Source organism: Saccoglossus kowalevskii, chromosome 4 (assembly GCF_978046115.1).
Source record: "Saccoglossus kowalevskii chromosome 4, keSacKowa6.1, whole genome shotgun sequence".
Taxonomy (NCBI): domain Eukaryota; kingdom Metazoa; phylum Hemichordata; class Enteropneusta; family Harrimaniidae; genus Saccoglossus; species Saccoglossus kowalevskii.
The window spans coordinates 34,984,176-35,009,466 of record NC_140644.1 but is presented as its reverse complement, the minus strand read 5'-3'; the positions used below and the strand labels follow the sequence as shown (position 1 = coordinate 35,009,466).

Sequence of the window (25,291 nt, the reverse complement as noted above, 5' to 3'; positions counted from 1 at the left end):
ACAATCAAACACTCGGTTCAATGTATCACCTTAGTCAGGTCCTTACTCTGTTTACGCTCAGACTAGTAATACAGTCTGAGGCTTACGTACTTTATTAAACAGGTCATCGTTTAATTTCACAATATGTTAAACGGGAACCAATCGTTTTTCAACACGGCGTTGTGTTTATATTTAAACTTAATCATTTCGACCGAATCATATTTGTCCGAATGAACATTTTTGTGTTTGCCAGTTTCGCGATTTTTTCATGAAGAATGGTTGTCTAGTGTAAACAATGCGGGTTTCGTCTATCAGGGGTTGTTATGGGTGGATGGTTCGTCAGGTTGAATATACGGGAAGTGGTTGTAACGGGGAATGGGTAACTCGCAAGGCAGTGAGTGGTACACTAGGATCGCTCGACACTTATACGCACCATTCAGTCATAAGGACACCAGTAATATAGTATAGCCGGATATTTATTACAACTACAATCGTCACCATACGCCCCCGGTCCTCTTCTAACTTAATACGCTAGAACCCCCCCCATTTTTATAAACGACAGTGTTGATCGTTCAACCAATAGTCTAAATACTTTGCATGCGTTGTCATGACGGCATGTGGACTCCGCCAGTGAGGGCGTCGCCCCATAGCATCGTCATGACAACATCAATGCAACTTGGTGCAAAAATTAATTGAATCGTTTCCATATTGAAGAAATGTCTCGGCTCCTGCGTACGATGCCGCCAACTCCAAATATGTCCTATAAGAACATACTAGTATTCATTAAGGCAACCAGGTTGGTGGGAATTAAAAAATGATTATTGATATCGTCATGCAAATCCAATACAAATTCAACCTACCTACGTTGAATATCAAACCAAACGGTTTGATAGTTTTAATAATAAGTCAGACAATATTATTTGTTTACCAACAATAACGATAAAAATGAAATCGTCATGAAATAAATAAATTTGATAGTGGTACATTAAGGTACGTTATAGAAAATTACATTAGCTGTGGCACATAATACGGCCATTTATTATTTATTTACGAACGTCTCTATGAACATATCACAATATGTGATGAATTCAACATTGTCGAGTGTATGGCGCACAAATCTAAATTGAAAATTGATATGTTGAAATCAAAATTTCAATATTCAATGTGGATTGGTAGGACCCGACCAAGTTTCGACGTATACGCAAAGGGACCGACATATCCGATGTCAGTCAAAACATTGTGGGGCTAGGGATCAACCAACAACATTTCAAAATGGGTATTGGGGTAGAGGGCATGTCACCTTGTCAGTTTATTTCCAGTAAATGCTTCACCTCCAAATTTATTTCGTGGATGTAATGCGGAGTAATTCTTCTGAATACAGCGGTATTACGTACTGTGTTTCCATGATTTTTCTTTTCAGTTTGGTCTTGATACGACCTTCAATAGATTGTTCAATTCCTATGCGGACTAAATTTGTAACCGCGAAACTGTTTTATTCATAATGTTGTGACATTGTATTCATTTTATTAGCAACAAAAGACAATATATAAAACCAGTGTAACGAGTACAGCGTCATATTACTCGCGATCTGTGTCATACAGTTACGTTGTTCGACACCTCTACCAGATACATGCTTCGTTCTTGAAACCGGTCATTCATTAAAAAAAAAAAACGTTGAGTCTACCAACTCTAACCGGTAGTTCTATTTCCAGTATTTCCTCCTACACCTTGATATTAACCAACATACTGGACGTACCAACCCCAACCACCGTGCTTCGTACTGTTCTATGCAAGTCATGTCGACATATTTCAACTTCCGGCCAATAGATAACGCCGTAATATTAGAGGTGACATTCTATTAACTGATCACCCAATGTAGATGACTCCAAATTAGACTTTTTTAGTTTTCAGCTTGCTACCTTGTATCAAATCTCGCAAGTTGGGTTTTTTGTTTATCTTGAAAACAGATGAAATAATGGATAATGAAACTTGACTCCAATATTCCAATTTCCCATTTGTCCTAGTACGCCCTCAACTCAATTTAATACATTAAGCTCGTATTTTGAAAGTTTAACTGTGATAAAGAGAATGAAATAATGAATGGCCACAGGGCAGGGCAGATGTAGGGGTAATTTAATATAGAATAAAATCGGATTACCAACACATCAATATCAAAGCAATCAACTTGATAGTTCTCCAATTAAAGATTGATTTAAAACGCACATTTTTTGCATATTCTGAACCATGTGATTAGAACACACTTCATGGTGATATCAGAATGTCAACTACATATCACTGTCACATAGGTCAATTGGTTTACAGTGCAAACTAATATACATGAGAAAATCCCTGACATTATTTACGCACATTTACATTTTCAGTAACAAGATAACTTAGAATAAAACAAATTATTATCGTGTAGAAAATACAATATAACAAACATAGGTACATGTCCATCAAGAAATGCAATGCAGCTCTCAAGACATGATTTCTAAAATTTAAACTTTCACCTTAGGTGGAACAAAAATATCGGAAAAAAAATACTAATTTTGTGTCCACACTCAAGCTTCGGGCCATTCCGAGGTTTTTAATCTTAAATTTTTAAGGAAGAGGTATAGGTACATTGACAGAGCGGATCGTGAATCTTCTGCTAGTTATTTAAAAAGCGCCCTCTATGTATCAAACATTCATCATTGAAGTGGTGTACACCTCCGCCATTTGTCGGATGGTGTAAAGCGTGTTCCGTGTTCAGTATCGCATCCCGTGAAAAGAAATTCAGTAATATGGAGGAAAAAGTGAAAACATCGGTAGCTGTCGTGGGTGCTGGATGTACAGGTATGATCCCCTAATAAACATAGAAACGATCTTATGTTTTTTGACAAAGTTGTCCGTCCTGTGTTTGGGGCAGCGTGTTATTAGCAGCAGTTCTGTAGGTCACTTTGTTTTGCTGTGAGTTATTTCGTTCGTCGTGGTGCCTGGACTTCCTTCTATAGAGCTCCCGATGACGTCGCCGGTATGAGCCAGGTCATACGCAAACTCAAATAAAGTGGCGGATTATACCGATGTTAGCAATGAAAACGATCGAGAAAAACATGACTTTTCGGTAAGTTTATCTGTATAATGGCTAAAATAGTTTTCAGTTTAGGTCGTTATTTTGCGTGGTTATTCTAGGAGTGACGATTTTTTCCACCGGTTCGACCGAACACCGGTAACTTTTTCCGTCTACGGTATTGAAGCCGTAGCTGTAAATACTAGTATTCCGCAAAATGCATCAACCTCTCATGTAATTGATCGATCTGAAATGAAATATTTCTTCTTATTTGGAACACATCGCAATTCACCAGGAAATATTTTTTTTGCTCCATTATATAATTTAAAATCAGTTTGAGATTAAATTGTTGCATTGTTTGCTATAGATATTTACAGTATTCTAATTATTATGATTTACTTATTTTTTTGTTTCCATTCTAGTTAATTATGCTCAGTGTTTGATGTAAAATTGAAGTGATGACTGAGTATACGAACTATGGCTGGCAAAGATGCAGCAGGAAGTGTACACATTTGTTAAAAATGAGAAAAATATTCAATGTAATGACAAAAATTGTAAAATGCTGTGAAATCACTTTTGTAAATAAAAAGTATACTGGTAATTTTCTATTAATAGCATTGATCAGGGTTATCTGTGTACGCATTTTGAATTGCGTACAGTGTTGTGAAGTTTTAGTTTCATACAACTAATCAACCAATGACCGTTCGTAGCCAATGAAATGTTTTAAATATTTTTTTTTCTCGGGTGCTTCCTGTTTGAGGGCGTGATCACCTGGGTCAAAAGTGAGACCAACATCTGAGGCTGTGTACCTGTGGGTTTACTAGTATTCTGTGTGTATTTGGTGTTTCTCCAGTGATTTCTCTAGGTGCAATCCAAACACAGTAGGTGTGTCTTGTTTACCTGAGATTTGTAAGAGTTTGAGCTGGCCAACATGTTTTTTTCATGTGGTTGATTACTGGCATGTTGATTTCCCATTTTTGAGCCATGTTTTCAATTTTGTTTATCATTTTCATAAAGCAATCTCGTCATATGTTAACATTGTTGTCTATGGAGTTTCAATTAGTGGTATGTGACCTGTTGAAGCCTCGTCGCATGTTACTTTCCACTTCATTTATCGTCTGACATTACTAAGAAAGGACTGTTATTGGACATTATGGTTACAACTAAACATTGCTGCCATGGAAATTGTAGTAGTGACCGGGACTTGTACGAGTTGTACATGAATTGGTTGGCAAAATATAATGTACAGGAAGATTGCTACACTGAAATGTATGATTTGCTAAAAATTTGATACTAGAGCGAGAAACTGACACTTTCTCTCCCTTCATCTACACTTGATATCATCCTAGCAGCCACCATTTGCTCTGAAATAATTCCTGCTGGACGGGCTTCACGATCAACAGTAAACCGCACATTTAGAATGCCGTAGCAATGACATGTATGACCATGTTTTGCAACTTGCAAGAAAATATGGTAATAAGAACATGTCAGTAAAATGAAAAATTAAATAGTCAGTTAAATAGCTTCTTATTATTTTGACTGCAAGTTTATGTCTTTCTACTTTCAAAGGGTCTCGAAACTAGTTTAACATTTACACTGAGGTCGATAGTCTGAAAGTGATCAATTTCAAAGCTAAAATGGCAGAAACTGTGAAAATATAAATAAGACTCAAGGGTGAACAGCGCCCTCGCACACTCAAGAAAGGTGAACAGCACTCACATTAGTACTATTTACATTAGTAAATTTGACTTAGAATCTGAATAAACTTAGAAACTAAATAAACTAGGCCCAATAATACAAAATATGTATACATAAACTGTACAAAAATATGGAATTTAATTGAATATTAATTAATTTAATTTTCCATTATATATCCAGTTTTGTCATTATCAGTTGAGGAAAATACAATGAAATAAATCAGTATTACACTCATCACAATCTGTTTGTTGTACATCCTTTGCTCACATATATGTCAAACAGATACAATATAGGTTGTAATGAATGTACCATGGTTAGTCTGGTAAGCGTAAACAATTGATAAATTGAATTCTAAATGTAAGTATGGGTAAATACAAATACATGCTGTTGTGTAATATGACCATGAACTGGGGCAAATGAAACACACAATGAAGTTAAATTTTATTATTTTTAAATAAATGCCCATTTTATGAATTGATTTTTGTACAATTTTTGTATACAAAAGTGTTCCTAATATGGGATACTTCTTGTATACAAAAGTCCATTTTTTGTACACTATTTGCATAGTATTTGCATACTTTTTGTATACAAATCTATTCATAATATAGGGTACTTCCTGTATACAAAAATTATACATAAAATGTACAAATTTATTCAGAAGTTGTATACTTTTTGCACATTTGGTAAGGGTTCAGAAAATGTACATTTTAACCAACATACCCGGTACATGACATTCTATGTTATGTTGACTTTATCAGATGAAAATTTAAAGTACATTTTATCAATAAATAAATAAATGTGAGAATCGTAACACAAATAAGAGTCTGGCTACCTTAATACATGCACTACTAATAGAGCAATTATGGTATATTGGCCTGACAATAAAAGGTGGTTGTTCAAGCTTAAACCCTGGTAACGAGCAATCAAAAATACCTCTCACTTTATTTGGTTTTCTGGGATGGTATACTCCATGATGAGGTATATACCATGGTGTTGATGTCAGTTGCTCATCATGAGGGACCATTACCACATCATCTATCCTTAGAATCTCTCTCATGAAAGTGGTGTAATATTTTGATATTCTGGTTTTCTCTGGAATTGTTTCAACAAGCCTATAGCACGATGCATGGTTGCTTGACGATTATTTGGTAACTGTGGAGGTTTTCCATTCCTAAATGGTAGCGGCATCTCATAATACCCATCTTCCCTCTGCCAAATACCATTTCATATGATTTTTTTAAACTTATGTATATGATCTTCATCTCTGAAGTCTATTTCTACTAGTAAATCAGCAATGGTGACTTCTTTTACTGGTGTCTTATATACATACGTCACGTATTGAGTTTAGTTTCTACATCATATGGTTGGTTGCCACTGCCTAAGACGCAATTCTGAGGTGCTAAAGCACTTGGGCAGTTGTATCCAATTAACAAACCAACTGGGCAGTCCTGCTTAGGAGTCAGCAGATCTGCATTGTCAGCATTGTGTTGACATGTGACTTTCTCCAAAACATCCAAAACAGAGGTCTTTTTTCATGATTATAAAGTCTCTTTGGTCCATGGTTCTCTGGGAAAAGTTTTTTTTTTTCTTAGAAGATAACCACATAAATACACGACATTGTACAGAAAAAGAAAAGTGTACCCATGTACAGACAAACGAAGAAAGAGTTCACAACTAGTAGTTATATTTAAAAGTATTGTACAAACGCACCCCACCCCACAAGCTCAGATTGCTTTCCGTTCATTCATGCACTTTGATTTTCAACAGTATACACAGATTTAACATACAGCTTAAAACAATTCATGTTGATACTATTTCCCAATATTTTACAAAGATAGATGTAGTATCGACCCATCAGGAGAAATGCATTAAATAATATATTGGCATGGTTTTCGACATCACCAAGGATACATTTCATTGCATTTAATGATATGCTGGAATGTGTTATAGTACGATACCACTGTAATGCGCATGACCAGAATTTTGAAATAAAAACGCAATCCCAGAAGAGATGAAAATAGTCCTCTATTACTTCCTTACAAAACGTACATACAGGATCATCAATCATATTCCTTGAGTGAAGAAGACGATTTGATGGCAAAAATTTCATAATAAGCTTGTATTGAAAATGTCTTAATTTGGGATCCATTGTAAGGAAGCAAAAACACTATTTTCCACGGAATGCTGCAGTCAAGAATGTCATGCCAATAGTGTTTAATATGCAAGGGGATATCATTTGAACTATGCAAATTCAATAAATACGTGTAAATATCTCTGTTAATTTTATCACCTGTTAACCATGTTTTTTTTGCGCATATTTGGCATACATACCCAAATCTTTTCATTATTCGGCTTTGTTTTTTTCCAAGTAGATGGGATGGCTGATACCAACTGATTATACTCGTGATGTGTACATAACTTACCAAACTTTACAATAAATTCATCATATTTCATAAATGTACATGTCTCACAGAATAAATCATTGATAAAGATAATACCAGCATCTATAAATTGTTTCCATACAATAGGGTCACTGTTGATGCGTACAATGGAATTGTTCCAAATTATTTCCTTCAAAATGTTATCTATTTTATCAATTGGGGTATAGTTATATTGCAGCCATGGATAAATAACTTCTTTCAAAACAGTGGAGGGTAATGGGTCGAGAGTACTATGGTCTTTTTTTTCTAAATTTGCGAAGAAGAGTAAAATACCACCAAATTGACCTAGTATGGCTTTGTAATATACACTACAGAAAGACTTTGTATTACAATAAAGTCTCGGAATCCAAGCTGCTTTTAATGCAGCATTGAATTCTCTTAAATTGGTTAGGTTGAGGCCACCTTTATCATATGGTTTGTATACATCGTCTTTTTTAACCCAATTACGTTTACCTCCCCATAAAAACTGGAAAACTATATTATCATATTTTTTAAAAAAGCCGCGTCCGGGGAGGGAAGAGACATAAACAAGTAAGTAAATTGCGAAATCGCCAAAGATTTTATAATCGTTATTTTACCATATACTGTCAGACCCATGCCCTTCTATGACTGCAACAACTTTCTCACTTTTTCAATGCGATAATTAAAGTTTAATGTAGTTATTTGTGAATAATCAACAGGAAGATGTATTCCAAGCACATCAACAGAACCGTCAGCCCAGGTTACAGGCTGAGATGTTTCAATAGTGAAGTTTGTATTTTTTATAGACCCAACCCTCAAGACTTTGCATTTATCATAATTTGGTTTCAACCCAGAAATAATTGCAAAATTAGACAAAATACTTAGCAACGAGTTAAGTGATTCGTGGGAAGGATACGTCGGGAAATTCGTGTCATCCGCATATTGAGAGATCTTATTCTCTATGGGACCTGTATATAAACCTTAAATTTTGTCACAGCGTCTCACTCTGTTGGTCAAAAGCTCAACACAAATGATAAACAGGTAAGGTGACATGGGGCAACCCTGTCTAACACCACGGGAGAGACCAAACTGCATTGAAATATTACCATTATTGATTATACGGCTACTAATATCCCGGTACATGAGTTTCACCCAGGTTACAAATGATTGACCAAAATTAAAATATTCTAAACTTTTTATAATTAAATCCCATCTCAACTTATCAAATGCTTTTTCAAAATCAGCTATAAAGACCAATCCCGGTTCATCATTTTTTTCATACGTATCAATAATTTCCAGCAACCTTCGAATATTGTCTGCAATAAATCGACCATGAATGAACCCAGTTTGGTCTTCATTAATAATATCTGAGATCACATGTTTCACACGAAGAGAAAGACATTTTGCAAGGATACGGACATCACAGCACAAAAGAGTTAGTGGTCTCCAATTTTTTAAAAACACTGGGTCTTTGTCTTTGCCCTGGGCATCCTTTTTGAGAAGCAAAGTTAGTAGCCCGGTTTTTTGTGACAATGACATTTGACTGCATTCATATGAATATTCAAAACAGTGAAGCATGTTGGGGGCTATCTGTGTAAAAAAACACTTCTAAACTTCCACCGGAGTACCATCTAAACCAGGTGATTTCCCAGGTGGAAAAGAGTTGATTGCATTACGTAACTCGGACACTGTGATCATACCCTTGCACAATGACTTTTTCGATTCACTAACAGAATTGTAATTTACAGGGAAAAATTCACCATAATCTTTCTCTGATGGTTCAACTTCTTCATCCAAAGAATATAATTTGCTATAAAAGTCCACTTCCTCGTTTAGAATATCTTCCGGATTACTAATTATCGTACCATTTGTGAGTGATAATTTGTTTTAGATTCTTTCGAGAACAATTCCTTTGAATTAAATTTAAAAAATACTTAGTTGGTCGTTTACCAGCTAACATCCAGCGTGCTTTCGCACGGATAGTGAGACCGGCTGTTTTCATTGAATAATATGATTGTAGTTCATCCTGTTTTATTGCGAGTTCTTGCAAACTGTCGACATTAGGGATATCTACAGAGTCAATTAAATTTTGTAATTTATTGATTTCGTCTAGGAGTTTCTTTTCCCTTTCTTTATATTGCTTACATTTATATGAACTATATTTTATACAATGACCTCTAAATGCACATTTAAAAGCATCCCAAACATTGTGTGGAGTCGAGGTCCCAGTATTAACTTCAAAAAATTCTGTAATAAATTGCTTCGACTGGTTGAGAAATTCACTGTCACTCAAAAGTGAAGTATTAAAGTGCCAATACCCTTTACCACGCTACAAAATACTAGTTTCAATACAGACAAATATTAAACAATGGTCAGAACGAAGCTGTTCACCTATAGTTGCCATAGTAACCTTTGCTACAAAGGAGAAAGGAATCAAAATATAATCAATTCGACTAGCTCTTGTCCCCCTTCGCCAGGAATACCGTCTAGAGGTCTGGTTGCGTAATCGCCAAACATCCATTGCATCCCAAGTGAACATTAAATTATTAGTACTATCTCGTGATTTTGGGTGATAATTATGTAAATTAGTACCCGCTCTGTCAATAGATTCATTAAACACGGTATTAAAATCTCCACAGACAATTACTTCTAAAGTATGTTCACAAAATTCACTAAGATTTGAGTTAACACTATCAAAAAAAATCAGGACTGTCTACATTAGGTCCATATAAACACAACAAAACAAAACAAAACGAAGTGAATCAACTGCTATGTCGGCCATAATCCACTGACCATCTGTATCGTGTCTAATATTGTTAATTACATATGAAAAGTTGTTTTTCAAGCAAATAGCTACCGCGCATTGATTGGTTGCACCATGACTAAATATTATTTCGGCCCCCCCAATCTGATTTCCAATAACGTTCGTTACATGCCACTGAGTGAGTCTCCTGTAAACAAAATATATTGTGAGGTTTCCCTTTCAACTATGTAAATATTCCCCATCTTTTGTCGGTATTAGCCAAACCATTACAATTATCAGATGCAATTCCGACTTTTAATTGTTTCATTTCTAATACATGTTTTATATAATATGAGTGGTCCATACCAAATTTGGTAATGGGGAAAATATTTAACTACTGTGAACGAGCATTGCATGGGGCGAATTGTATTACACGTATGTATCTTACTACTAGACAAGTAACAAAACAACAAGTACAACAAAATACCAAGAGATAAACGACTGATAGAAGAAAGCAAAATAAACATATTATCACTTTGCACAATTGAAAGTAACATAAAGAAACACAACAAATTGACGGAAACAAATAATATCATCATATTCGGGTTGGTCTCCATAAACAGTAATAAACTAGCATTAAAAACAAAGTAAATATTACTACGGAATTATTTATAAATAATATGACTCAATCCTCAGCAGAGTCAACTCTCTTGATTATTTTACCATCGACGATTAGCAGGGCGCAGGTGTCTCTTGGTGGCACTTTGATCTGAACTTTCGAACTGTCCTTTTTTTGCATTGTAGAATGCCAGTAGTAATTTATTTCAAGCTTTTTGTAGCGCTGGTGGTAAATGTTCATGAATAGTGATATTAGAGTCCTTCAACATTCTCCCGCGACCAAGAATTTCATCCCTGTCCTTAATAGTAAGACATCGTACCAGAACTGGGGGCCGTGGTCGGTCCATGGTAGACTTAGATAAGCGGTGTGTACTGGGTACTACTAAAATTCATCCTTTCGACAGAGGGGAGTTTTAACCGTTCCTTGAAAAGAACGTGAATTTTTTGTTCTATATCTTCGTCGCTTTCACAGGGTATCCCACGACAAATAACATCTGTTTTGCGACTGTATCTTACTAATTGTATCTGAGCTACTGTACGTTCACAACGCTCTTTGAGTAATAAGGCACGTAAATACTCATTCTCTGCATGCAGGTGTTCAACACCTTTATCAATGTCATTAACCTTTGTTTTCAAATCAGCCACGTCGGTGGTATTAGTTTCCAACTTTCCTGTTATAGTTGCGATTTCCGCCGTTAACTCGTTCTTAACCTTTGAAATTTGTTCAGCCAAATCACAGTTCTGCTTCGTGAGAATGCCGGCTAAAATTTTCAACTCTGGGGAGCTAAGTTTGGGAAAATCGTTCATGGTTGTACCTTGCGTTTGACCACAAACATCCACTTTCTCAGTACTCACGGTTTCCATTGACGTCATATTCAACACGTTGGTTGGGCTTGTAGGCGATGCAATTCTACGTCTTTTCCCTTTCCTAGGTTTCATAAAGCACAATATTACCAAGTATGTGAGTTGACGGTAATGTTACTATAAAAGTAGCAATTCCAATTAAAGACCATTTGCTAGACTAATAGTGTTAATTCAGAAAATAAATTGCGGAGACCATACACGACACGTCTTACCACTCCGCCATCTTGAAACTCACTTGAACTGTAGTCGCTAAAGACCTTCTTGAGGGTTTTGAGCGAGAGTAACCATTCGACTTCCTGTAAGTATGAGTACCATCTGGTTCCATTACATTAAATTGTTTTGCTTCAAAAGACTACAATATTTCTTATAAAAAAAAGGGAACATCCACACTCTCTCTGTACTTGGTTTGGATTTTTTGCCACAAGTCAAACTTTGATCTGAAGGCTTCTGTAATGACAAAGGGTTTCCAAATTGGCACCTAAATAACATTTCAGATATTGGATTGTCTCAACCTGTGGAATGCCTCTACTTTTGATTAAAGTAGTAAATGACATTATCCCATCTGGTTATTGAAGTTGATCTCCAGTAATGACTTGGGGTTCAGGAATAGGTAGACGGCTCATAGCAATTGTCCTGGCAAACAATTCTGCTTGGGAGCAATATGCAGTGTGTGTTTCTGCCATCAACCCTGAAGATGGTAGGTAAGCTTGAGTGTCTCTGTTCACATTCTTGGTGTATGGTGATTGCTCATGTTTGTTGGTGAAGGATGTTAAAGGAGCGCATTTCTCAGGTCCTGTTTCCTTCTTTACAGTTGTGAACAAGTGCTTAAGATCAGGCACATTATTTGACAGTTGAGATGTGCTGCTAATTGAATCAGAGTCATCTTCTTCATCACGATACACTTTCAATTTTGCTTCTTCTGCCTTTAACTCGGCAGCTAGTTTTTGTTTTTCTAATTCCTGTCTCAAATTGACATTTTCCTTTATGTTTCCAATTGAAGCTTCTTTATTTTCAAACTCAATTTTTTCTATCATTTCTTGTTTGTTGTTCAGGAGTACCGGTATTTGGGCTACCAACATGCTTATCAAGGCAGCTACCTCTGCTGCGACTTCTGTTTGAAGTTTTGGAAAGAATTTCTGATTGCTCTTGCTTGATATGGAATCTTGGCATGAAATCTTTGTTGTTGTTAAATACCATTTGAACTTTATTAAATTGATGGCCTGTGTGGAGCTGTCAGAAATCTTGTCAAGAGCTTTTTCCAACACTGTACTCTCTTCACCGGGCAGGACACTAAAATGCTCTTCAACCACAGCTTGCAATATTTCTAAGCAGTTTTCAATATCTAATTTGACTGCTGTCAATTTCTCTTCGTCTATGGTTGGCTCAGTTACAAGTTTCTGTGCAGTTATTAAATCATAATGTTTTTCCCAGAATTTTCTTGATAGTACTCCACTTCTATACTGTTTTGCCTTTTTCTGTAAGTTTCCTTGTTCTGTCTGACCTCTGCAGTTGACTTGTCTCTTCCTCAGTTTGGCTTTCAATGGGAATACTAGCCAATCCCATTTGTGCCTCTGGTGGCACTTCATTGTCATGTGGACTAATGTCTGTCAGTGTGATGACCTCATCAGCTATATCTGAAAAGAGACTATTAAATTGTATCAAATTTGACTAATGGAACTAATTTCACAATCGATTTGAAAGGGCAGAAACGCTCACTATTTGGTTGGGAGTGTGGTAAACAAAAATCATGACCGAAACAGGAAAGCACAGAGCACATGGGTAAGCCAAGTACAGATGTCAAACCTGCTAATAACACAGATCCTAAAATTGACACTGAAATTATTAACCAAAATTGCAAATTAAAGCAAAGTTTCTTCGGTATGCAGATTGAGTCTTATTCGATATCCCACTATTCTCATTGGCTGTGACACCTGAGAGCTACATTTTTGTATACAGCAATGTCTATAGTTTCAGAAATTGTTGACTGTTGAGTTTTGGCTGTAGCTGCCCCAGTAACCCAATGCAAAACACCAATGTAACCTTCCAGTTCTTTATTATGATGATCAATATGAGTATACTACATGCATCTACTGTTCTGGTAAATCTAAGCTCATGTCAATAGATTACATATAGATTACTGAGAATTTTCAACTCAACTGCACAACTGGCGGCAACTCGGCAGGTAAATTATGCCAACGTAAATTAACTAAATCAATAAGGCTTCCGAAATAAAGATCTGCTCAAAAGATTCCCCAGAAAATGACTGTAGATAGATATATAAGAAATGTGTTCTTAATTGATTGGAATAGTACTATTTCTTCATATAATTAAGTGTGAAATGTTGAACAGTTAGAATTTGTGTCAATTCATCACTGCCCAAACCTTTTGTGACTTTCTACAGGCATGATGGCAGCCAAAATCCTGATTGAAAAAGGCATAGATGTTGTCATACTTGAAGCTGATAGTAGAGTTGGAGGAAGACTGCTCACTCATAAAGTATGTTTGATAGAATATTAAATTATTTGTACACTTTTTTCTGCAGCAAAGAAAATTTCTTGCGATGTAATTCCAACTGTTGATATTGACACAACCAGCAAATTAAATTTAGTTGGCTGTAACATGTCTTAATTTGTGCACTGAAATAAAAGTGTTTACCGTTTTAATCAAGACAAATTTTAATGAATTTCGTGAGTTTGTGAAATTTTGTAGCAGTGAAAATTTCTCATATGACACAAATTGTCAGCATTTTATCTTGAAGAATGCCATAAAATTGCTAGCAGGGAAAGTTTACAATATTCATATTCACCCTTGAAAGGAGATTAATGTACATTTACTCAAATTACATATTTAAAAATGTACAATTAAAAGGGAAGTGGTTGCCATGACAACATGCATGCAATATGGCTGAAATTATACTGCACTTAGTGAAATATTTGTATGTCATTCAAATGTTGTTTATTTACATAAAATGTGAATGCATGGTGGGTGAACCCACTGCTTTTGAAAGACATTTAAACCTTCTCTTAATTTATTGTGCATTTTCTTTTACATATTTTAGGAAATAAATTGATTGATAGCTTCAAATTAATTGTTGTTAACCAAAATTTAATTTTACAACTGTTTCCATATCCATATAGTATAACTTTCATAATATAATAACCCATATATATGTCTATATGATATCACAAGGGGCATTTTGGGCTCAGTATTATTTGAATTCAAAGATATGTTAAATATAACAAAAAGTTCAGCTCATACTGGTATATATTTTATTATTGAAACAATTGAGCATCAATTGCTTGTTGCATTTTTGCATGCATGCACGTCCTTTGAAGTGTCTATTATTGTCTATGCTAACATTTTGCAGGGTTCATCAGGTGACTATTGCGACCTGGGTGGTCAGTTTATGGGTCCATTTGATGAGAAAGTGTTTGAATTATGTGAAGAATTACAAATTGATATATTTCACCTTTCTCCCATTGAACATAGCTTAGCCTACTATTCCAAGGTATGTTATTATTATATCTTCTTCCTATAGTACTGTTTCTTCCAGGTACATAATTAATTCTATTCACCACCCATAGAACACAGATTACTACTCCCATGCAGGTACATAATTAATTCTATCCATCACCCACAGAACACAGATTACTCCTCCCAGGTACATAATTAATTCTATTCACCACCCATAGAACACAGATTACTACTCTCAGGTACATAATTAACTCTATCCACCACCCATAGAACACAGATTACTACTCTCGGGTACATAATTAATTCTATTCACCACCCATAGAACACAGATTACTACTCTCAGGTACATAATTAATTCTATTCACCACCCATAGGACACAGATTACTACTCTCGGGTACATAATTAATTCTATTCACCACCCATAGAACACAGATTACTACTCTCAGGTACATAATTAATTCTATTCACCACCCATAGAACACAGATTACTACTCCCAGGTACATAATTAATTCTATTCACCACCCATAGAACACAGATTACTACTCTCAGGTACATAATTAACTCTATTCACCACCCATAGAACACAGATTACTACTCTCAGGTACATAATTAATTCTATTCACCACCCATAGAACACAGATTACTACTCTCAGGTACATAATTAACTCTATTCACCACCCATAGAACACATATTACTACTCTCAGGTACATAATTAATTCTATTCACCACCCATAGAACACAGATTACTACTCTCAGGTACATAATTAACTCTATTCACCACCCATACATGTAGAACACAGATTACTACTCTCAGGTACATAATTAATTCTATTCACCACCCATAGAACACAGATTACTACTCTCAGGTACATAATTAACTCTATCCACCACCCATAGAACACAGATTACTACTCTCGGGTACATAATTAACTCTATTCACCACCCATAGAACACAGATTACTACTCTCGGGTACATAATTAACTCTATTCACCACCCATAGAACACAGATTACTACTCTCGGGTACATAATTAATTCTTTCCACCACCCATAGAACACAGATTACTACTCTCAGGTACATAATTAATTCTATTCACCACCCATAGGACACAGATTACTACTCTCGGGTACATAATTAATTCTATGCACCACCCATAGAACACAGATTACTACTCTCAGGTACATAATTAACTCTATTCACCACCCATAGAACACAGATTACTACTCTCGGGTACATAATTAATTCTATCCACCACCCATAGAACACAGATTACTACTCTCAGGTACATAATTAATTCTATCTACCACCCATAGAACACAGATTACTACTCCCAGGTACATAATTAATTCTATCCATCACCCATAGAACACAGATTACTACTCTTAGGTACATAATTAATTCTATCCACCACCCATAGAACACAGATTACTACTCTCAGGTACATAATTAATTCTATCCACCACCCATAGAACACAGATTACTACTCTCAGGTACATAATTAATTCTATCCACCACCCATAGAACACAGATTACTACTCTCAGGTACATAATTAATTCTATCCATCACCCATAGAACACAGATTACTACTCTCAGGTACATAATTAATTCTATGCACCACCCATAGGACACAGATTACTACTCTCAGGTACATAATTAATTCTATTCACCACCCATAGAACACAGATTACTACTCCCATGCAGGTACATAATTAATTCTATCCATCACCCACAGAACACAGATTACTCCTCCCAGGTACATAATTAATTCTATTCACCACCCATAGAACACAGATTACTACTCTCAGGTACATAATTAACTCTATCCACCACCCATAGAACACAGATTACTACTCTCGGGTACATAATTAATTCTATTCACCACCCATAGAACACAGATTACTACTCTCAGGTACATAATTAATTCTATTCACCACCCATAGGACACAGATTACTACTCTCGGGTACATAATTAATTCTATTCACCACCCATAGAACACAGATTACTACTCTCAGGTACATAATTAATTCTATTCACCACCCATAGAACACAGATTACTACTCCCAGGTACATAATTAATTCTATTCACCACCCATAGAACACAGATTACTACTCTCAGGTACATAATTAACTCTATTCACCACCCATAGAACACAGATTACTACTCTCAGGTACATAATTAATTCTATTCACCACCCATAGAACACAGATTACTACTCTCAGGTACATAATTAACTCTATTCACCACCCATAGAACACATATTACTACTCTCAGGTACATAATTAATTCTATTCACCACCCATAGAACACAGATTACTACTCTCAGGTACATAATTAACTCTATTCACCACCCATACATGTAGAACACAGATTACTACTCTCAGGTACATAATTAATTCTATTCACCACCCATAGAACACAGATTACTACTCTCAGGTACATAATTAACTCTATCCACCACCCATAGAACACAGATTACTACTCTCGGGTACATAATTAACTCTATTCACCACCCATAGAACACAGATTACTACTCTCGGGTACATAATTAACTCTATTCACCACCCATAGAACACAGATTACTACTCTCGGGTACATAATTAATTCTTTCCACCACCCATAGAACACAGATTACTACTCTCAGGTACATAATTAATTCTATTCACCACCCATAGGACACAGATTACTACTCTCGGGTACATAATTAATTCTATGCACCACCCATAGAACACAGATTACTACTCTCAGGTACATAATTAACTCTATTCACCACCCATAGAACACAGATTACTACTCTCGGGTACATAATTAATTCTATCCACCACCCATAGAACACAGATTACTACTCTCAGGTACATAATTAATTCTATCTACCACCCATAGAACACAGATTACTACTCCCAGGTACATAATTAATTCTATCCATCACCCATAGAACACAGATTACTACTCTTAGGTACATAATTAATTCTATCCACCACCCATAGAACACAGATTACTACTCTCAGGTACATAATTAATTCTATCCACCACCCATAGAACACAGATTACTACTCTCAGGTACATAATTAATTCTATCCACCACCCATAGAACACAGATTACTACTCTCAGGTACATAATTAATTCTATCCATCACCCATAGAACACAGATTACTACTCTCAGGTACATAATTAATTCTATGCACCACCCATAGGACACAGATTACTACTCTCAGGTACATAATTAATTCTTTCCACCACCCATAGGACACAGATTACTACTCTCAGGTACATACTTAATTCTTTCCACCACCCATAGAACACAGATTACTACTCTCAGGTACATAATTAATTCTATCCATCACCCATAGAACACAGATTACTACTCTCAGGTACATAATTAATTCTATGCACCACCCATAGGACACAGATTACTACTCTCAGGTACATAATTAATTCTTTCCACCACCCATAGAACACAGATTACTACTCTCAGGTACATAATTAATTCTATTCACCACCCATAGAACACAGATTACTACTCTCAGGTACATAATTAATTCTATTCACCACCCATAGAACACAGATTACTACTCTCAGGTACATAATTAACTCTATCCACCACCCATAGAACACAGATTACTACTCTCAGGTACATAATTAATTCTATGCACCACCCATAGGACACAGATTACTACTCCCAGGTACATAATTAATTCTATTCACCACCCATAGAACACAGATGACTACTCTCAGGTACATAATTAACTCTATGCACCACCCATAGAACACAGATTACTACTCTCAGGTACATAATTAATTCTATCCACCAGCCATAGAACACAGATTACTACTCTCAGGTACATAATTAATTCTATCCACCACCCATAGGACACAGATTACTACTCTCAGGTACATAATTAATTCTATCCACCACCCATAGAACACAGATTACTACTCTCAGGTACATAATTAATTCTTTCCACCACCCATAGAACACAGATTACTACTCTCAGGTACATAATTAATTCTATCCACCACCCATAGAACACAGATTTCTACTCTCAGGTACATAATTAATTCTTTCCACCACCCATAGAACACAGATTACTACTCTCAGGTACATAATTAACTCTATCCACCACCCATAGAACACAGATTACTACTCTCAGGTACATAATTAATTCTATTCACCACCCATAGAACACAGATTACTACTCTCAGGTACATAATTAACTCTATCCACCACCCATAGAACACAGATTACTACTCTCAGGTACATAATTAACTCTATCCACCACCCATAGAACACAGATTACTACTCTCAGGTACATAATTAACTCTATTCACCACCCATAGAACACAGATTACTACTCTCAGGTACATAATTAATTCTATGCACCACCCATAGAACACAGATTACTACTCTCAGGTACATAATTAATTCTATTCACCACCCATAGAACACAGATTACTACTCTCAGGTACATAATTAATTCTATTCACCACCCATAGAACACAGATTACTACTCTCAGGTACATAATTAACTCTATTCACCACCCATAGAACACAGATTACTACTCTCAGGTACATAATTAATTCTATGCACCACCCATAGAACACAGATTACTACTCTCAGGTACATAATTAATTCTATCCACCACCCATAGAACACAGATTACTACTCTCAGGTACATAATTAACTCTATTCACCACCCATAGAACACAGATTACTACTCTCAGGTACATAATTAATTCTATTCACCACCCATAGAACACAGATTACTACTCACAGGTACATAATTAACTCTATCCACCACCCATAGGACACAGATTACTACTCTCAGGTACATAATTAATTCTATCCACCACCCATAGAACACAGATTACTACTCTCAGGTACATAATTAATTCTATGCACCACCCATAGGACACAGATTACTACTCCCAGGTACATAATTAATTCTATTCACCACCCATAGAACATAGATTACTACTCTCAGGTACATAATTAATTCTTTCCACCACCCATAGAACACAGATTACTACTCTCAGGTACATAATTAACTCTATCCACCACCCATAGAACACAGATTACTACTCTCGGGTACATAATTAACTCTATTCACCACCCATAGAACACAGATTACTACTCTCGGGTACATAATTAACTCTATTCACCACCCATAGAACACAGATTACTACTCTCGGGTACATAATTAATTCTTTCCACCACCCATAGAACACAGATTACTACTCTCAGGTACATAATTAATTCTATTCACCACCCATAGGACACAGATTACTACTCTCGGGTACATAATTAATTCTATGCACCACCCATAGAACACAGATTACTACTCTCAGGTACATAATTAACTCTATTCACCACCCATAGAACACAGATTACTACTCTCGGGTACATAATTAATTCTATCCACCACCCATAGAACACAGATTACTACTCTCAGGTACATAATTAATTCTATCTACCACCCATAGAACACAGATTACTACTCCCAGGTACATAATTAATTCTATCCATCACCCATAGAACACAGATTACTACTCTTAGGTACATAATTAATTCTATCCACCACCCATAGAACACAGATTACTACTCTCAGGTACATAATTAATTCTATCCACCACCCATAGAACACAGATTACTACTCTCAGGTACATAATTAATTCTATCCACCACCCATAGAACACAGATTACTACTCTCAGGTACATAATTAATTCTATCCATCACCCATAGAACACAGATTACTACTCTCAGGTACATAATTAATTCTATGCACCACCCATAGGACACAGATTACTACTCTCAGGTACATAATTAATTCTTTCCACCACCCATAGGACACAGATTACTACTCTCAGGTACATACTTAATTCTTTCCACCACCCATAGAACACAGATTACTACTCTCAGGTACATAATTAATTCTATCCATCACCCATAGAACACAGATTACTACTCTCAGGTACATAATTAATTCTATGCACCACCCATAGGACACAGATTACTACTCTCAGGTACATAATTAATTCTTTCCACCACCCATAGAACACAGATTACTACTCTCAGGTACATAATTAATTCTATTCACCACCCATAGAACACAGATTACTACTCTCAGGTACATAATTAATTCTATTCACCACCCATAGAACACAGATTACTACTCTCAGGTACATAATTAACTCTATCCACCACCCATAGAACACAGATTACTACTCTCAGGTACATAATTAATTCTATGCACCACCCATAGGACACAGATTACTACTCCCAGGTACATAATTAATTCTATTCACCACCCATAGAACACAGATGACTACTCTCAGGTACATAATTAACTCTATGCACCACCCATAGAACACAGATTACTACTCTCAGGTACATAATTAATTCTATCCACCAGCCATAGAACACAGATTACTACTCTCAGGTACATAATTAATTCTATCCACCACCCATAGGACACAGATTACTACTCTCAGGTACATAATTAATTCTATCCACCACCCATAGAACACAGATTACTACTCTCAGGTACATAATTAATTCTTTCCACCACCCATAGAACACAGATTACTACTCTCAGGTACATAATTAATTCTATCCACCACCCATAGAACACAGATTTCTACTCTCAGGTACATAATTAATTCTTTCCACCACCCATAGAACACAGATTACTACTCTCAGGTACATAATTAACTCTATCCACCACCCATAGAACACAGATTACTACTCTCAGGTACATAATTAATTCTATTCACCACCCATAGAACACAGATTACTACTCTCAGGTACATAATTAACTCTATCCACCACCCATAGAACACAGATTACTACTCTCAGGTACATAATTAACTCTATCCACCACCCATAGAACACAGATTACTACTCTCAGGTACATAATTAACTCTATTCACCACCCATAGAACACAGATTACTACTCTCAGGTACATAATTAATTCTATGCACCACCCATAGAACACAGATTACTACTCTCAGGTACATAATTAATTCTATTCACCACCCATAGAACACAGATTACTACTCTCAGGTACATAATTAATTCTATTCACCACCCATAGAACACAGATTACTACTCTCAGGTACATAATTAACTCTATTCACCACCCATAGAACACAGATTACTACTCTCAGGTACATAATTAATTCTATGCACCACCCATAGAACACAGATTACTACTCTCAGGTACATAATTAATTCTATCCACCACCCATAGAACACAGATTACTACTCTCAGGTACATAATTAACTCTATTCACCACCCATAGAACACAGATTACTACTCTCAGGTACATAATTAATTCTATTCACCACCCATAGAACACAGATTACTACTCACAGGTACATAATTAACTCTATCCACCACCCATAGGACACAGATTACTACTCTCAGGTACATAATTAATTCTATCCACCACCCATAGAACACAGATTACTACTCTCAGGTACATAATTAATTCTATGCACCACCCATAGGACACAGATTACTACTCCCAGGTACATAATTAATTCTATTCACCACCCATAGGACACAGATTACTACTCCCAGGTACATAATTAATTCTATTCACCACCCATAGAACATAGATTACTACTCTCAGGTACATAATTAACTCTATCCACCACCCATAGAACACAGATTACTACTCTCAGGTACATAATTAATTCTATTCACCACCCATAGAACACAGATTACTCCTCTCAGGTACATAATTAATTCTATGCACCACCCATAGGACACAGATTACTACTCCCAGGTACATAATTAATTCTATTCACCACCCATAGGACACAGATTACTACTCTCAGGTACATAATTAATTCTTTCCACCACCCATAGAACACAGATTACTACTCTCAGGTACATAATTAATTCTATCCACCACCCATAGAACACAGATTACTACTCTCAGGTACATAATTAATTCTATTCACCACCCATAGAACATAGATTACTACTCTCAGGTACATAATTAATTCTTTCCACCACCCATAGAACACAGATTACTACTCTCAGGTACATAATTAACTCTATCCACCACCCATAGAACACAGATTACTACTCTCAGGTACATAATTAATTCTTTCCACCACCCATAGAACACAGATTACTACTCTCAGGTACATAATTAATTCTATTCACCACCCATAGAACACAGATTACTACTCCCAGGTACATAATTAATTCTATCCATCACCCATAGAACACAGATTACTACTCCCAGGTACATAATTAATTCTATCCACCACCCATAGAACACAGATTACTACTCTCAGGTACATAATTAATTCTATTCACCACCCATAGAACACAGATTACTACTCTCAGGTACATAATTAATTCTATTCACCACTCGTAGTACATAGTACTTTGTTGTATATAGAGAGTGAGTTTGCATAGAGATGTACGTGTACTAAGCAACAAAAGACGATACACAACCAAGTGATGTTGTTGCTGTTATAATAATAATATTTGTTATTAGTTCCATATTCGGAATTCACATTTGCTAATATGGTAGGATGAAAATACCCTGTGAAATTACGGCATGCTGTAACTTATGGCATTACGATGACAGTTGTTATAATAATATTTGTTCGCCTTTGAAACAAGAAAAAAGCCAACCGGTCATTTATACTTGAACAAAGCTATTAGACCACGTTCTCTGAATTCTTTCCTAGAGGCCCAAATTGTTTTGATAAATTTCCTGATTAGCATGGTTATATCTCTCCCAAGACTATTGTTTTATTATGTATTGTTTAATGTCCATAACGTATCACTAAAGAGAAAGACGAATCTGAAACTTGGCTGCTTGAGCTGTTGTAGGTTTATATTTAATCATTATCTACTTCAATTAATTCTTGTTATTTTTATCATTTTGTCTAATATAAACTCTCATTAATCATGGATTGTTAATTAATTTTGTTTTATGTCGCAGCCAACTATGCCATCTATTTCTGTATAACCTTTTAATTTAAATGGGTCCTACTATTTAACGCCCGGACACGCGAGGGAGTGTCCGGGCACGCGCGGAGGCGAACAGGGGGGAATACCTAACGCGCGGGGCAGCGGCAGCAATCCTTGTACTGTATAATATTCGTTTATGCTCAAAATTTGAACCGGAGTGGCGTATTCGAGCAGCTATCCACACTTTTTATGATCGACGCCCGGGCATTCCGGCGAGTCGAGTCCGCCATGTTGTTTACTAATTTTGGTTAGCGTTTAACAATAGGACAATACCATTCGATCCATGGGGGTGACAGTCCTACGAATGTGCCGACATTGTCGAAGGACAAGGACAGGAAAAGTTTGTGCAAGTGTGGCGAGACTCCCGTAGTTACGCGGAAATTATTTACCTCATGTGAAAAAAACATGTTTCTCATTTCTATATTGTATCGTATCATGGATCTAGGTAGTCCTGCGTACAGTCTATGGAGGTACGCCGGGCTGTGGTGGGGTCGTCTATATAATGTTATAATGTTACAATGTGAAAACAGACAACCACTCAGCCATAATACGTATCGAGACCAAACATAATTTGTCGATAATCGAGTGTTGCAAGAAAAAGTGAGATTGTCGCAAAATGTAGCAAATCGTTTTCAAAACAGTGCCGCTAAGAAAGTCTCGCTTTGTTTGCGCCCACTGTAAAACCATGTATAGTAAACAAACCGCCCTTTTAGAAAATATTTTTATTAAAAATAAGTACAAGTCAACTAAAACGAAAATTAAAACATGTATAGTAAATAGACAGACACCCCGCCCTAGTGGAAAATATTTGTATTCAAAATTATTCGAAATTGACAATGCTATGATAAACGTGTTTTTCGTTGTCGCTATAATGCAGTATCAGAACTCCAAGTTAAAATATTAACGGGGAAGTACAATTGCGCATGCCTCCCATTAGTTCCAAAGAACGGCATTATCACGTCGGTATGTTCAATGGTCCACACTGAATACAATGGCATAACACTAATAGCTTTGAAAAAAATACATTAACACGTCGGCAAGTTCAATCGTTCACACCTAAGACAATGGCATAACTCTGTAATAGTTCTGAAAAAAAAAAACATTAACATGTCGGCAAGTTCAATCGTCCACACCGAAGACAATGTCATAACTCTGTAATAGTTCTGAAAAGAAGATGTTATCATGTCGGCAAGTTAAATTGTTCAAACTAAAAGCAACGTCATACACTGATTTAAAAAAAAAAATGCTTTGTCTCTCGACGCAACTCGCCCTGGTTATGTAAATATTTTCCCTTACCATCAGGCTCCAAGCCGGAACAAATGACAACCTTTTTTTTCTGAATTACACAAGTTCATCATATTTGGTATGTCATGTTTATTTGAAAAAAAAACGTGCCTTGCTTGGGTTGAACCACGGTTACTAAAAAATAGTGACCGTGGTTGAACTGAATTAGGGACAGTG

At 36.1% G+C, this 25,291-nt stretch overlaps 1 protein-coding gene across 2 annotated transcripts in view; it reads left to right on the top strand.

Moving 5' to 3' along the window:
- Positions 1 to 2,671: 2,671 nt before the first annotated feature.
- The window catches only part of LOC102802556 (amine oxidase [flavin-containing] B-like), a 228,037-nt gene continuing 205,417 nt past the window's right edge, over positions 2,672 to 25,291 (top strand). For both annotated transcript variants that reach the window (XM_085498623.1, XM_085498622.1), the window contains exons 1-3: positions 2,672 to 2,814; positions 13,755 to 13,849; positions 14,721 to 14,861. In XM_085498623.1, the coding sequence (XP_085354749.1) occupies positions 2,763 to 2,814; positions 13,755 to 13,849; positions 14,721 to 14,861 (288 nt within the window). In that variant the 5' untranslated portion in view covers positions 2,672 to 2,762. The remainder of the gene's footprint in view (positions 2,815 to 13,754; positions 13,850 to 14,720; positions 14,862 to 25,291) is intronic.